The sequence below is a fragment of the Physeter macrocephalus genome, chromosome 4, assembly GCF_002837175.3.
Source record: "Physeter macrocephalus isolate SW-GA chromosome 4, ASM283717v5, whole genome shotgun sequence".
Classification (NCBI taxonomy): domain Eukaryota; kingdom Metazoa; phylum Chordata; class Mammalia; order Artiodactyla; family Physeteridae; genus Physeter; species Physeter macrocephalus.
In genome coordinates, this window is record NC_041217.1 from 67094382 (window position 1) to 67108778 (window position 14397).

Consider the following 14397-nt stretch of genomic DNA (forward strand, 5'->3'; position numbering starts at 1 on the left):
AGAATATTGTGCTTTTCTAAGAATTTGTCCATTTCTTCCAGGTTGTCCATTTTATTGACATATAGTTGCTTGTGGTAATCTCTCATGATCCTTTGTATTTCTGCAGTGTCAGTTGTTACTTCTCCTTTTTCATTTCTAATTCTGTGATGAGTCTTCTCCCTTTTTTTCTTGATGAGTCTGACTAATGGGTTATCAATTTTGTTTATCTTCTCAAAGAACCAGCTTTTAGTTTTATTGATCTTTGCTATTGTGCCCTTCATTCCTTTTTCATTTATTTCTGATCTGATCTTTATGATTTCTTTCCTTCTGCTAACTTTGGGGGTTTTTTTGTTCTTCTTTCTCTAATTGCTTTAGGTGTAAGGTTAGGTTGTTTATTTGAGATTTTTCTTGTTTCTTGAGGTAGGATTGTATTGCTATAAACTTCCATCTTACAACAGCTTTTTCTGCATCCCATAGGTTTTGGGTCATCGTGTTTTCATTGTCATTTGTTTCTAGGTATTTATTTATTTTCTCTTTGATTTCTTCAGTGATCTCTTGATAAAAATATGCTCTTATTTAATAGCGTACTGTTTATCCTCCATATGTTTTTATTTTTTACAGTTTTTTATCCCTGTAATTGATATCTAGTCTCATAGCATTGTGGTTGGAAAAGATACTTGATATGATTTCAATTTTCTTAAATTTACCGAGGCTTGATTTGTGACCCAAGATATGATCTATCCTGGAGAATGTTCCATGAGCACTTGAGAAGAAAGTGTATTCTGTTGTTTTGGATGGAATGTCCTATAAATATCAATTAAGTATATCTTGTTCAATGTGTCATTTAAAGCTTGTGTTTCCTTATTTATTTTCATTTTGGATGATCTGTCCATTTGTGAAAGTGTGATGTTAAAGTCTCCCACTAATTGTATTACTGTTGATTTCCCCTTTTATGGCTGTTAGCATTTGCCTTAGGTACTGAGGCACCCCTATGTTGGGTGCATAAATATTTACAATTGTTATATATTCTTCTTGAATTGATCCCTTGATCATTATATAGTGTCCTTGTCTCTTGTAGTAGTCTTTATTTAAAGTCTATTTTGTCTGATATGAGAATTGCTACTCCAGCTTTCTTTTGATTTCCAATGGCACGGAATATCATTTTTCATCCCCTCATTTTTCAGTCTGTATGCATCCCTAAGTCTGAAGTGGGTCTCTTGTAGACAGCATATATACGGGGCTTGTTTTGTATCCTTTCAGCCAGTCTATGTCTTTTGGTTGGAGCACTTAATCCATTTACATTTAAGGTAATTATAGATATGTACATTCCTATTACCATTTTCATAATTGTTTTGGGTTTGTTTTTGTAGGTCTTTTCCTTCTCTTGTGTTTCCTGCCTAGAGAAATTTCTTTAACATTTGATGCAAAGCTGGTCTGGTGGTGCTGAATCCTCTTAACTTTTGCTTGTTGGTAAAGGTTTTAGTTTCTCCATCCAATCTGAATGAGATTCTGCTGGGTAGAGTAATCTTGGTTGTAGGTTTTTCCCTTTCATCACTTTAAATATGTCCTGCCACTCCCTTCTGCCTTGCAGTTTCTGCTAAAAGATCAGCTGTTAACTTTATGGGGATTCCCTTGTATGTTATTTGTTGCTTTTCCCTTGCTGCTTTTAATATTTTTTCTTTGTATTTAATTTTTGATAGTTTGATTAATATGTGTCTTGGCGTTTTTCTCCTTGGATTTATCCTGTATGGGACTCTCTGCACTTCCTGTACTTGGTTGACTATTTCCTGTCCCATGTTAGGGAGGTTTTCAATTATAATCTCTTTAAAAATTTTCTCAGACACTTTCTTTCTCTCTTCTTCTTCTGGGACCACTGTAATTTGAATGTTCATACATTTAATGCAGTCCAAGAGGTCTCTGAGACTGTCCTCAATTCTTTTCATTCTTTTTTTCTTTACTCTGCCTTGTGGTAGTTATTTCCAGTATTTTATCTTCCAGGTCACTTATTCGTTCTTCTTCCTCAGTTATTCTGTTATTCATTCCTTCTAGAGAATTTTTAATTTCATTTATTGTGTTGTTCATCACTGTTTGTTTGCTCTTTAGTTCTTCCAGGTCCTTGTTAAATGTTTCTTGTATTTTCTCCGTTCTATTTCCAAGATTTTGGATCATCTTTACTATCATTACTCTGAATTCTTTTTCAGATAGACTGTCTATTTCCTCTTCATTTGTTTGGTCTGGTGGCTTTTTACCTTGCTTCTTCATCTGCTGCATATTTCTCTGTCTTCTCATTTTCTTTAACTTACTGTGTTTAGGGTCTCCATTTCTCAGGTTGTTCGTAATTCCTGTTGTTTTGGTGTCTGCCCCCAGTGGGTGAGGTTGGTTCATTGGGCTGTGTAGGCTTCCTGGTGGAGGGGACTGGTGCTTGTGTTCTGTTGGGTGGGGCTGGATCTTGTCTTTCTGGTGGGCAGGGCCACGTCCAGTGTTGTGTTTTGGGTTGTCTGTGAAGTTAGTATGATTTTAGGCAGCCTCTCTGCCAATGGGTGGGGTTGTGTTCCTGTCTTGCTAGTTGTTTGGCATGGGACGTCCAGCACTGGAGCTTGCTGGCCATTAGGTGGAGCTGGGTGTTAACACTGAGATGGAGATTTCTGGGAGAGCTCTCGCCGATGGGCAGGAGGTCTCTGGTGGCCCAATCTCCTGAACTTGGCTCTCCCACCTCAGAGGCTCAGGCCTGACACCAGGCCAGAGCACCAAGACCCTGTCAGACACATGGCTCAAAAGAAGAGGGAGAAAAAAAGAAGGAAAAATAATAATAAATAAAAAAATTATTAAAATAAAAAAAATTTTTAATAATAATTTTTAAAAAAAGAAAAGAGCAACCAAACCAATAAACAAATCTACCAATGATAACAAGTGCTAAAAACTATACTAAGATAAACATAAAAACCAGAAACAATCAGTTGCAGACAGCAAACCCCAAAGCCCACAGTTTCTTCCAAAGTCCACCGCCTCAATTTTGGGATGATTTGTTGTCTATCCAGGTATTCCACAGATGCAGGGTACATCAAATTGATTGTGGGGATTTAATCCTCTGCTCCAGAGGCTGCGTGGAAAAATTTCCCTTTCTCTTCTTTGTTCACACAGCTCCTGGGGTTCAGCTTTGGTTTTAGCCCCACCTCTGCATGTAGGTCACCCTCAGGCATCTGTTCCCACCCAGAGAGTACAGGGTTAAAGCAGAGGCTGATTAGGGGGCTCTTGCTCACTCAGGCCGGGGGGAGGGAGGGGTACGGTAGTTATAATTGGAATGTGGGGCGAGCCTGCGGTGGCAGAGACTGGTGTGACATTGCAACAGCCTGAGGCACACCATGTGTTCTCCCGGGGAACCAGTCCCTGGATCACAGAACTCTGGCAGTGGTGTGTTGCACAGGCTCCCGGGGGTGTGTGGATAGTGACCTGTGCTTGCACACAGGCTTCTTGGTGGCTGCAGCAGCAGCGTTAGCATTTCATTCCTGTCTCTGGGTTCTGAGCTGATAGCTGCAGTTCACGCCCATCTCTGGAGCTCATTTAGGTGGTGCTCTGACTTCTGCGGGCAGACAGTGAAGGAATCCCCTCTCCTTGCGCACCCCGAAACAGTGATCTCTTGTCTCTTAGGCATTTCCAGACTTTTTCCCAGACTCTCTCCTGGTTAGCTATGGTGCACTAGCCCCCTTCAGGCTGTGTTCATGCAGCCAACCCCAGTCCTCTCCCTGGGATCTCACCTCTGAAGCCCGAGCCTCAGCTCCCAGCCCACACCCACCCCAGCAGGTGAGCAGACAAGCCACTCAGGCTGGTGAGTGCTGGTCGGCTCTGATCCTCTGTGCGGGAAGCTCTCCGTTTTGCCCTCTGCACCCCTGTTGCTGCGCTCTCCTCCGTGGCTCTGAAGCTTCCCCCCGCCGCCCATCCCCTATCTCCACCAGTGAAGGGGCTTCCTATTATGTGGAAACTTTTCCTACTTCACAGCTCCCTCCCATCCTTACTCTTTTATCTCTGTTTTTTCTTTTTTCTTTTGCCCTACCCAGGTATGTGGGAATTTTCTTGCCTTTTGGGAAGTCGGAGGTCTTCTGCCAGCGTTCAGTAGGTGTTCTGTAGGAGCTGTTCCACATGTAGGTGTATTTTTGTTGTATTTGTGGGGAGGAAGGTGATATCCACATCTTACTCCTCCGCCATCTTGAAGGTCCCCTGGCTATCTGTTTTACATTTGGTAGTGTATATATGTCAGCGCTACTCTCACTTCTCCCCAACTTCCCTTCCCCCCTCCCCGCATCCTCAAGTCCATTCTCTATGTCTGCATCTTTATTCCTGCCCTGCCACTAGGTTCATCAGTACTTTTTTTTTTTAGATTCCATATACATGCGTTAGCATACAGTACTTGTTTTTCTCTTTCTGACTTACTTCACTCTCACTATCTTAATTATAGCATTATAAGAAGACTTAAGACTTGTTAAGACAGAAGCACCCCACCGCGTGCGCGCGCGCGCACACACACACACACACACACACACACACACACACACACACCAGTTTTATTTTTCTTTTTCAAAATTGACTAGACCAGATTTTTATGCAGAGGAGTGACATGATCTGACCCACAGTTTTTAAAAGGAACACCCTGGCTGTTGTGTAAAGAATAATAATGACATCAGAGAGAGAGGAAAAATTGCTAGAATTATGTCCTTGAATAGATGAAAGCGGATGGCAACCAGTGGAAATAAGAGGGATTAGCTTGGCAGAGCAGCATGCAAAGTTCAACTACGGTAATAAAGGCAGAGTCTATGCGTGTAGATGCTATTATGCTATTATAGTGATGGGAATCTGGAGATTCTCTTCTGATTGTTTTAATCTTTTTGGTGAAATCATCAGTTAAGAATGAGACACTGAAGGTTTAAGAAGAAAGGAAATGGTGTAGAATCATTGTTGAGGAGAATAGGAAAATAAATGATCACCTGGAGGCATTAAGAGCCCACTTGAGGTTTGTGGTCATTCATTTAAAGAGAGAACAGTGAACATGGCTGTGTCTCCCAGCCACATACAGCTGTAGAGATTTGGGCTTAATCAGGATTCTGCTAATTAAGGAAATAAAGTGAAAGATGATAAAGGAGTTGAAGGGAGTGATTGTAATGGTTGACAAGCAATCTAAACTGGGTAAAGAAGGGAGTGAAGACATGTGAGTGAGAACACTGAAAAGTGGTAGCATCAATGGATTGGAAAGTCTCTGGGGTCAAGGGAATGTTGGGGAAGGGATCTGGAAAGACGGAAGCAGGAGAAAGAGAGTGGGATTCATGAAATTCACATTATGAGAGGGTTACCCATATTGGCAATTACAAGGTCAAAGTTATGAGTGGGGCTGGCTTCATGGCGTGCAACCTTATGCAGACACCCAGGGCCCTACACTCAGAGGGCCCTGCACTTGGTTTACTGTTCTGCTGTCACCATCTCAAAATTCCTAATAATTTTTTAAGAGGGGTGTTAAATTTTCATTTTTTCTATGGGCCCCACAAATTATGTAGCCAGTCCTGGTTATGAACATGGGAGTGAGAAGGCGATGTAGTTGGAAGACAAGATTATTGAAGGAGAGGAATTCGAGGAACTGAGAAATTGGGATGTTAAAGGATAATCTACATGTGAATTGAAATTGCCAACAATTGAGTCAGGAATAGTACTGAAGACAGTGACAGTGAGCTAGGAGCTAAATCCTGGAGAAATTAGTCGCAGTAACACAGAGCTGAGGAGCTGTCAGCATAGTGACATCTTGATTGGGTAGGAGGTGATGTGATCTACGTGAAGCTCAAAGCTGAGGGTTTGGAGATGCGAAACAACACTGAAGAGCTGCAAAAGCAAGAACACGGGCTTCCCCTCCAGGCCTGCAGTGGGGAGAGAGCAGCAGCCTTTTAGTGGGGTCCCGGGGAAGCAGTGTCCGTGGGACAGGGCCAGGTTTCCCTGAGAGTGAGAAGGTGACAGGAATGATTAGAGAATAGGTTGAAGACATAGGAGACTTTGATGATGGCAGACATTGAGTGCTAGAGAACACATGGAAGGATTTCAGGAGCTGGGGAGAGGACACAATACAGGCTATACAGAGCCTTGTAGGATTAGAAAACAGGAGAAAAGATATCCTGAGAGACTGGGGTTCTTGCAATGACTAACAAACAGGGATAAAGGACATGATGAGATTAGCCCAGTGGATTCCAGGCAGAGGGTGGAGACAAGACTGTGAGTGCTGGGGGATAAAGAGGGGCTCCCTCCTCACTGTGGTGACAGGGGCAGAAGGCCCAGGGGAAACATGGTCTTTATAACTGCCTTGAGTGTAAATGCACACTGAAAAATCATGTACCTTTTAAAAGTTTTATAAGTGGCATCTATAAAATAATGATTAGAATAGGAGGCATTACAATAAGTCTTTATGTTGACCCAATAATATTGCAGTTGTATAAAGTAGATACTAATTTCACTGCTCTGTAATCTCTTACAGCATTTTTTGGGGTAAACATTCCAAAATAAATGCATATAGGTATCACAAGTTTAGTAAATCAATTTCTTATGAAGCATCACTGTAATGTGGCTTATTTCATTAAAAATACTTTGCAAAGAATAAGACTATATTTGAGCAATGTCCGTCTTTCTAACTTGAAGTACATGGCTTTTGGATTAATTAATATAGAACCTCCATTTGTTTTATTCTTTCAAACTCCTCTAGTAAAGATTTTCTTAGGCTGATAATACAACGATGTAATTAAAAATAAAGTCATTTATTTAAGAATTTAACTTAGGCTATATGATAGTTGAGTTTCAAGAAACCATGTGAGCAACCAAAAGCCGTGTATGGACCTTGTTTGGATCCTGATTTGAATAATACTTCTGTGAAAAGACACTTGTGAAACCTCTTCCCAGACTGTGGAATACTTTAATTTGTCACATATAGACAAGCATTCATGTAAAAACTTTTTGTTGCTTGTCATGTGATTTAAAGACACCCACTAGCTTCTTCTGGCCTCAGGAAACCCCACAAAAAGGATTGGGATTTGAAGGCAATTGTCAAAGCCTCCAGACAATCAGCAATGACGTCTCCTGTACCTTAAAGCTATAGCTATCTGCCTTCTCAATTCAGTCAAAAGATGGGTCATCTGATTCTTTGGCTTGGGTACAAGTGAAGGGGTGAGGAGCGATCAGATAATTTGACCTTCATGTCAATGTTTTTTATCCTCATTTTTTACATTTTAATATTTCTTTGGAATCAGAACATAGTTAACAGTTGATTGAGACATTTAATGTATGCATTTTTCTCCTCAAAAGCTATTATTAAATTTACTGTATCCTACAATTGATGACATCTTGGAATTGAAGAAATATGGTAATGTATACTATTTCCTGTTTTGGAAATTGCTTGATTGAGTCTGTTATCTAAATTCTAGTTAGATTACTTACCCAGTGGTTCCTGTTCCAGTGAGGAACAAGAGCACAATACATCACTTCCTTGCACAAAATTCCCAACCTTCTCTATTTTAGTTACATTAACTATCTCTAATGAGGTCAATGACCTGTCACTTAATAAACAACACAGGAATGGTTTGATGGTGTTTTGTATGTTGTATCAACTTAGGGCGAAGTGAAAAAACTAGAGAGAAATACCAAGACAACGGAAACTGTAAAATTTCTCTCCTTATTCTCTTTGCTACAGCCCAGACTTCCACCATAGGATAAAGGTCTCCATTTTAAAACCTCTCTTTCAAATTCCCACAGATGAGAAGGCCTGAAAATGATCAGTTTCTTTTTGGGATCCAAGATTGACAAAGGCATTGCACACAAAATACAGTGGTAGATGTTACCTGGATTTGCATATAAGAACATTGTGATTCACACAGTCATCTTTCTACAGGTTTAAAAATGTGGTCTACACATACCGAATCTTCAAAGAGAAACATGGGTATTACAATATACAGGTAAGAACATACAAGAACTCCTATAACAAAAACAACACAAGCTGGGGGGAGAAAAACCTGAGAACATCTCTTGAACCTGAGATGCCATGAAGAAGCATTCTAAACGGGGAAGCACTGCGGAGAGTTAGAATCAGATCAGTAGTTAACCTTGTCTTTGAGAGAAATAGGAATGCACTAGAGTTGGGTTCCATTTTCAAGAAAAACAAGGCTGTTGTTCAAAAGTGTAGAGGCACAAAGTTCCTCCAGGGGTCAAATATACCAACCTGAACTCCATATAAGACTACTGTCAAATTATAAGACTAAACAACGAACAGGATGAGTGGAAAGGGAAGGTGGGGAGAGGTCCGAATGTTTAGGAAGTCAACATTCGGGGACACCATAGCTGTATGAAAATGCAAAGGGGAGCATCAGTCAACTGGCAATTTAGGGATTTCTTTAATGTTGCTGGTTTACTGAGAGCTAAGCAGAAAAAACTTTTTTCTTTTGAAGTTACTTCTCTGGTAGGAAATAGAATATAATAAATGTCATTGAATCTTTAATTACTAACATAGACTCCTGAAATAATATTTCTGAAACACTTGCATAAAGGTTAAGCAGAATTTTTTACTGCAGGATTTCTCAGAATCTTCAATATGCTAATGTTCATTGTGACTATCTCAAAGAGATTAGAATATACAATGATTCCCAGACACACACACACACAAACACACACACACACACACAAATATATGTAATTTTTCTTTTGCCACAGAGGACATTATTGAGGCCATTGACAAAATCTGCATAAGGTCTGTAGATTAGTAATTGTATTGCATCAAGATTAATTTCCTCATAGGGAGGGTGGGAGGGAGACACAAAAGGGAGGAGATATGGGGATATATGTATATGTATAGTTGATTCACTTTGTTATAAAGCAGAAACTAGCACACCATTGTAAAGCAATTATACTCCAATAAAGATGTTTAAAGAAAAAAGTTCCCTATAATGGCCATTGATATTCTAAACTGTCTTTGGTCAGGTCAGTTCATTTAGTTAGAAATGTACCTGAAAAAAAAAAAAGATTAATTTCCTCATTTTAGTGTGGATATGTAATGTTCTTGCTTTTTAGGAAATACGAAGTATTTAAGGTCAAAGGGAGATCATGTCAGCAACTTACTCTCATAATTTTTTTTAAAAAGAATACATACGTATATATATATACACACACATATATATTTAGAAAGAGAGAGAATGAAAGGCAAATACAATAAAATGTTAACATTTGGGGTATGGGTGAAGGTTATATATGGAAATTTAAAAAATATTTTTGCAGCTTTTAAAGCAACATATTTTAAAACATTTATTTCTTTGTTGTGCATATTTTGGAAAATTCTGCATAATTCCTTAATATCCTGTTTTGTCTCTTGTCTGAACAAAACAGAGAGGCATCCAAATCAGTTATAACAGACACAGAGGGGCATTTCATTGAGGAGAAGCTCTGTATCAGGGCCTGTGCTGGATGCTGCCTTGGGCTGAAGTGACAGCCTTTCGTAGAGCAGACCATGTCAGCCTGCATCTCTGTCATGGAGGTGAACCACCCTCCAGGTCACAGAGCCCTCCTGTCACCAGCCCTCTCTAGACCAACACTGTGGTCCTAAGAGAACCACAGTGATCATTAAGAAAATCAAATACCTAAGAGCCAGGGAAGCTCTTGTGTTTTTAAATTATTTCTATAAGATTATATTAGAAAATTGTACTTTGTTTGTAGGTGGTAAAGAGCAAACAACTATTCACAATTTACCTGAGTCATGTTGATATTCCCATTTTCAATTTAAATCGGGACTTTTTTGTCTTGTTTTCCTCTCATGGAGAGTCTGAATTCATCAAGTATGTAAGTTGCATATTTTTTGCATTTCCCATCAGAAGTCCTCCCGTATTAGTCCCCTACAACTCTGACATAAGCTCTTAGAGGGGTACCCTCCACAGTGTACCTACAAGAACTGTCCCCAAATTGCCAAGAATGGGGGCTCATTCGATACTGCAGACTGAGGTGGGGACCTTTGATTGTTAATCTTCTTTACTCAGAGTAGCTCAAGTCAGAATTCCGTTTTAAAAAGGAGGGTTTCTGGGTATTGCGTACGGTGTGAGCTCCCACACAAGAAGTGTCGGCCACCTGTTTTCAATTCACCGCTCCGAGGCAGCCCTGAAAACCACTGTTTTGAGAAGTGTCATCTTTCACACACAATTGCACGATGATGAGTCATCTCCTTGCATTTTGCAGACCGTGGAAGGCACTCAAAGACAGATCTTTCCAAACCTAGAGGAATTGATCTACAAGTTTGAAAAAGCAAATCAAGGGCTGGTGGTTCAACTTTTAAGGCCAATAAAGAGAACCTGTCCCTGCCTGAGATGGAGAAGATCGAAGATAGAGCTGGATGGCATTTATGGTAAAAAACTTTCACACAGGTGCCAGACAGGAACCTTAGTCCCATTTCCACCACTGGCCTACTTTGCAGAACCGATACAGATAATTGCCCCTTTCTATGTTGTGAGCTCTAAAAAGCTTCATCTTATGAAGAGCACTTTCCATTTTGTTGGGAAGTGGTGCCTTCGAGCTCCTGGAGGTGGCAAACACATAGAGCTCTCTGTGCTTAGACAGCCCGGGGAGCAAGAGTGGTTCCTGAGCCCTCTCCAAGAGCTGACTTCAAACTCATTCTGTGACCTTGTGCAAACAACACACGTTTGGGAATAGATGGTCAACAAGCAGAATTTTCAAATAAGAAAATTGCTGCAACCCTCTCCCCAAGCCTCATCCTGTTACATTTTTCTCCATATTTGCTAAGCATTCATTTATATAGTGTTAGGGGAATAATTATTTCAGATACACCCCAAAAGTTATTAAGCCCTGGTGGAAAAGGAGAGACGGTCAGTAAATCTGAATGAGGAGAATCCAGATCATATCCCAAGCATCTACTCTTGCTTACATCCCTGCAAGTCTGCTCTCAGAAGAGAATCTAGTATCTGTCAGTTACAACATAGTTCGAATTTAACTCAGACTTCCTGAGACATTTACAGTTTAACCCTGTCTTCTCCAGGTGGGATGTGTGGTGATAGCCCCATGAAAGGGATTTCAGTCATCAGTGGGTAGGTGATGGGGATGGGAACAGAAGTGCTAGCTAGGGAGAAGCGCAGAGGACAGAGAGTTCTGGGGAGCCTGAAATCACCCCACACCCATTGTACTCTGTCTATAGCAAAGTTTCCCTTTAGACTGCCAGAGCAGACTTCTCACCTCCCCAACAAGACAAAGCGTGGCTTTTTAATTATGGAAAAAAAAACCAAAACCCTCCTCTACCATCTTCTCTGTCCCCCTTCCCCCACGTAGAGGAGTGTGCACCCAGAGGAGAAGTGACCCATGCAGACCCGCTTCCTATAGGTTCAGCTGCAGATGTAGTCCCATGGCCATTTTCTATCGTAACTTATAGAAAAGAAGAATAAAAGGGGGCAGAGTAGAAACCCAGGGGTGTACCTGTGCTGCAGTCCTCAGGCAAACCCAGATGAGTTGCTCAGGATGCTTGGGGTGGTGGTAGGATTTGTCTCAGCGATGATCAAATAACCACAAATTCCAACAGGAGAACCCTTTAGAGTTCGTCCCCAAGAACTGGGCGAGAGTCTCACCATACCAGTTGTCCACGCTTGGTCAGCCTTGGCAGAGCAAGCTCCCAAATCCTCAGCTACCAAAGTGGGAACTTCCTCCCATTAGCTCATCTTCTTCCTCCCTTTCCCTTGGCCTCCTTAGAACAAGCCTTAGGTGTTCTCACTCCGAGGGAGGCACAGGTGTTCTGCTGGTGAGTGGAGGCATCTGGTCCTGGAAACTCTGATGTTCGACTTATAAACAGACCCCCTATTTTGCCAGGAGAGCTCCCTGTGGTACCCCAGCCCTTGAAGGTGTCACTTTGATGTGGCATCAAGATCACCCTCTGCCTGGGGGGAAGTCTTTCCCTTGAGTGGTGTTGGTCAGAGTGACTCCTGGGTGTTGAGCCTCATGGCTGGTCTTCTGCTTTTTTTCCCCCAGAGAACAGTAACAGCGATTATGTGGATGTCTTACCTTGAAGATAAGGAGACTGGACAAAGCACTTATAGAAGAGATGGGGTGATAGCTCTCACCAGCGACCCTGCTTCTCCTGTTGGTGTAGGTCTGCAAGGCCAAACTCAGCGGACAATTTAGACTCTCTTGGTGTGAGTGACTGAAGATGTTCTGTCCAGCAGCCTCAGAGAAATCACTCCCCCTGGTCCCCCTCCCATGCATACACCTTGAGCAGCTTCGAAACCCCTTTTCCCCTCTCACTCTTCTTTCTTGCAATAGGACAGCCTGAACCTATTCTCCTTGACTTGTTAAAGGTGCCACCACTACCTCACAGTTGACGTCCCCCTTTCAACCACGTGACCAGAGGGGAGAGAAGAGAGAGCGCTGGCTGCTAGTTAGGAGCCTGAGTTCCAGTCCTGGCTCTGTGACTGCAGACAAACCTCTTCCTCTTTCTCTGTTTCTTCATCTATAAAACAAGTGGCTAAGCAGAAGGGTACACAATGCCCCAGCCTCTCTGCTGAGCCTGGTTATGTCCAGTGGAGTTGGGGAGCCCTGGAGTGATGGACAAGTATACAGCATCAGCAAGAGATTAGGATCCCAGCCGTCCCAAAACAGCCAACACATTCTCTGCACCTGCCTGTGCTGCTCTTGGTCATGGTGAGAGCCCTGACCCACTCATGCACCCTTCTCCCTCCCGCCTGGGCTACTCGCCTTCTTTCTAATCTTGATCCCTGCCAAATATTGCCCTGGAGACAATTCCTCTTTGATTCTGCCTAATTTCATTTATGCACTAACCACTTCAGCAGCAGGGATGTGGTTTTGCATTGTGGCATGTGCAGGGATTTTGAAGGTGTGGTTCCTGTTCCCAACTAGGTTTTAAAGCATGATTGGGTCTTCCCTGAACCCTCCACAGCACATAGAAATGCATGCTGCACAGAGCTGTGCCCCATTCAGAGACATTACTGACTAGAAGCTCATTCCTGAAGGGTTTGTCGCATTGGTTCTAAGGCCCTTTGAATTTTTCTGCTAGTTCACATTTTAAATGAAGACCTGATTAGTGTGGAATGTACCAAATTCTATGCCCATTCTATCACCCATCTTCAAACCGTAGTGATTCATTTCACCCCACTAGCCTTACCTTTTAAAGTTATTAAAGAGAGGAACTTAGATCTCTAGGAAACATGAATAGACGTTGTGGCTGGAACCCCAAAGCATGAGCCGTTCTGACTTTTGGGTCACAGCAAACCATAGTAGAGAAGTGCACTGTAGCCATATTCAGAGAGATGAGAGAGCCAAATCCTTCTGGTTGGTTCAGTGACACCAGAAGCAAACCTGCTCTCCAGGGTCCTCGGTCTTTGATTCTTTCTCCATGGCACAAACAAGCATGTTCCAGTTGTCAGAGCCTGCAGCAATCCTTGGCACAGAAAATGTATTCAGTGAATATTTCTTAAATAAATGACTGAATAAACCAATATACATAAAATGTGGCCACTTATTATGGATAGCAGAGATTTGTTTGAACTTTATACATTTCAAAATCCAGTAGAACGTGACTATTAATTCAAGACCTTTCAGTTATAACTTTCAGAGAAGTGATCTTCTTTTTTCTGAGCATCTATGCATAGCACCTTACATGATGCTTCGACCCCAGTGGGTTTTCAGCATATTTTTCAAATGAGCAAGTCACATTTAATAGCTGATGTGGATGTCATGCTATAGTTCCCTGAAATTTAGAAGACCCTGAACAGGTCATATGAAGAGCAGCTGAAAGTTCTGAGTATGTGGGACTGGATGAGGGAAAACTTAATAAAATAAAGCAGTCGTTTCAAGTGTTTGAAGTGCTGTTCTGTGAAAGAGCATGAAGATTCACTGGGTACAATGCCAGACAGCAGAACTCAGACCAATGGCTGGGTGTTTATAGGAGGGCAGTTTTAGCCAAATATAAGAAAGAACTCTGAACCCACTGGAGCTATCCTACATTCAAACAGTCCTCCCTCTGCTGTGGTCCAAGTGACTTAGGTATGGAGAGTTGAGTTAATCACATTCGTTTGTTCATAATTCATTACCACCATCAACCTGTACAAGACTCTTGTTTTATTTCATTTTTCTTCCCTAATTCCCATTTCAATGGAACCAGCTCTGTACTATTAGATACATGCCCTTGGTATGTATGCACCCTTGTAGAATATACAGAATTGGTTGTGACTATATATATCTTTCACATTTACTTGCATGATATGATGCTATTGCTCCAATTCTGTTATTACTTTTTTTCGCTCTAGTATGTTTAGTTCTATTCCATATTGTTGAGTGTACATCTAACCCAGTGCCTCTAACTGATGCATGGTATTCCACAGCGTGCATCCACCACATTTTGCTTCC

The 14397-nt window shown here is 41.6% G+C and overlaps 1 protein-coding gene across 1 annotated transcript in view; it reads left to right on the top strand.

Annotated features, from left to right (window-relative positions):
* SH2D1B (SH2 domain containing 1B) overlaps window positions 1-12041 on the top strand; it is a 27742-nt gene extending 15701 nt beyond the window's left edge. The window contains exons 2-4 of the mRNA XM_007109769.2: window positions 7889-7952; window positions 10213-10378; window positions 12004-12041. Coding sequence (XP_007109831.1) covers window positions 7889-7952; window positions 10213-10378; window positions 12004-12041 — 268 coding nt within the window. The remainder of the gene's footprint in view (window positions 1-7888; window positions 7953-10212; window positions 10379-12003) is intronic.
* The last annotated feature ends 2356 nt before the right edge of the window (window positions 12042-14397 follow it).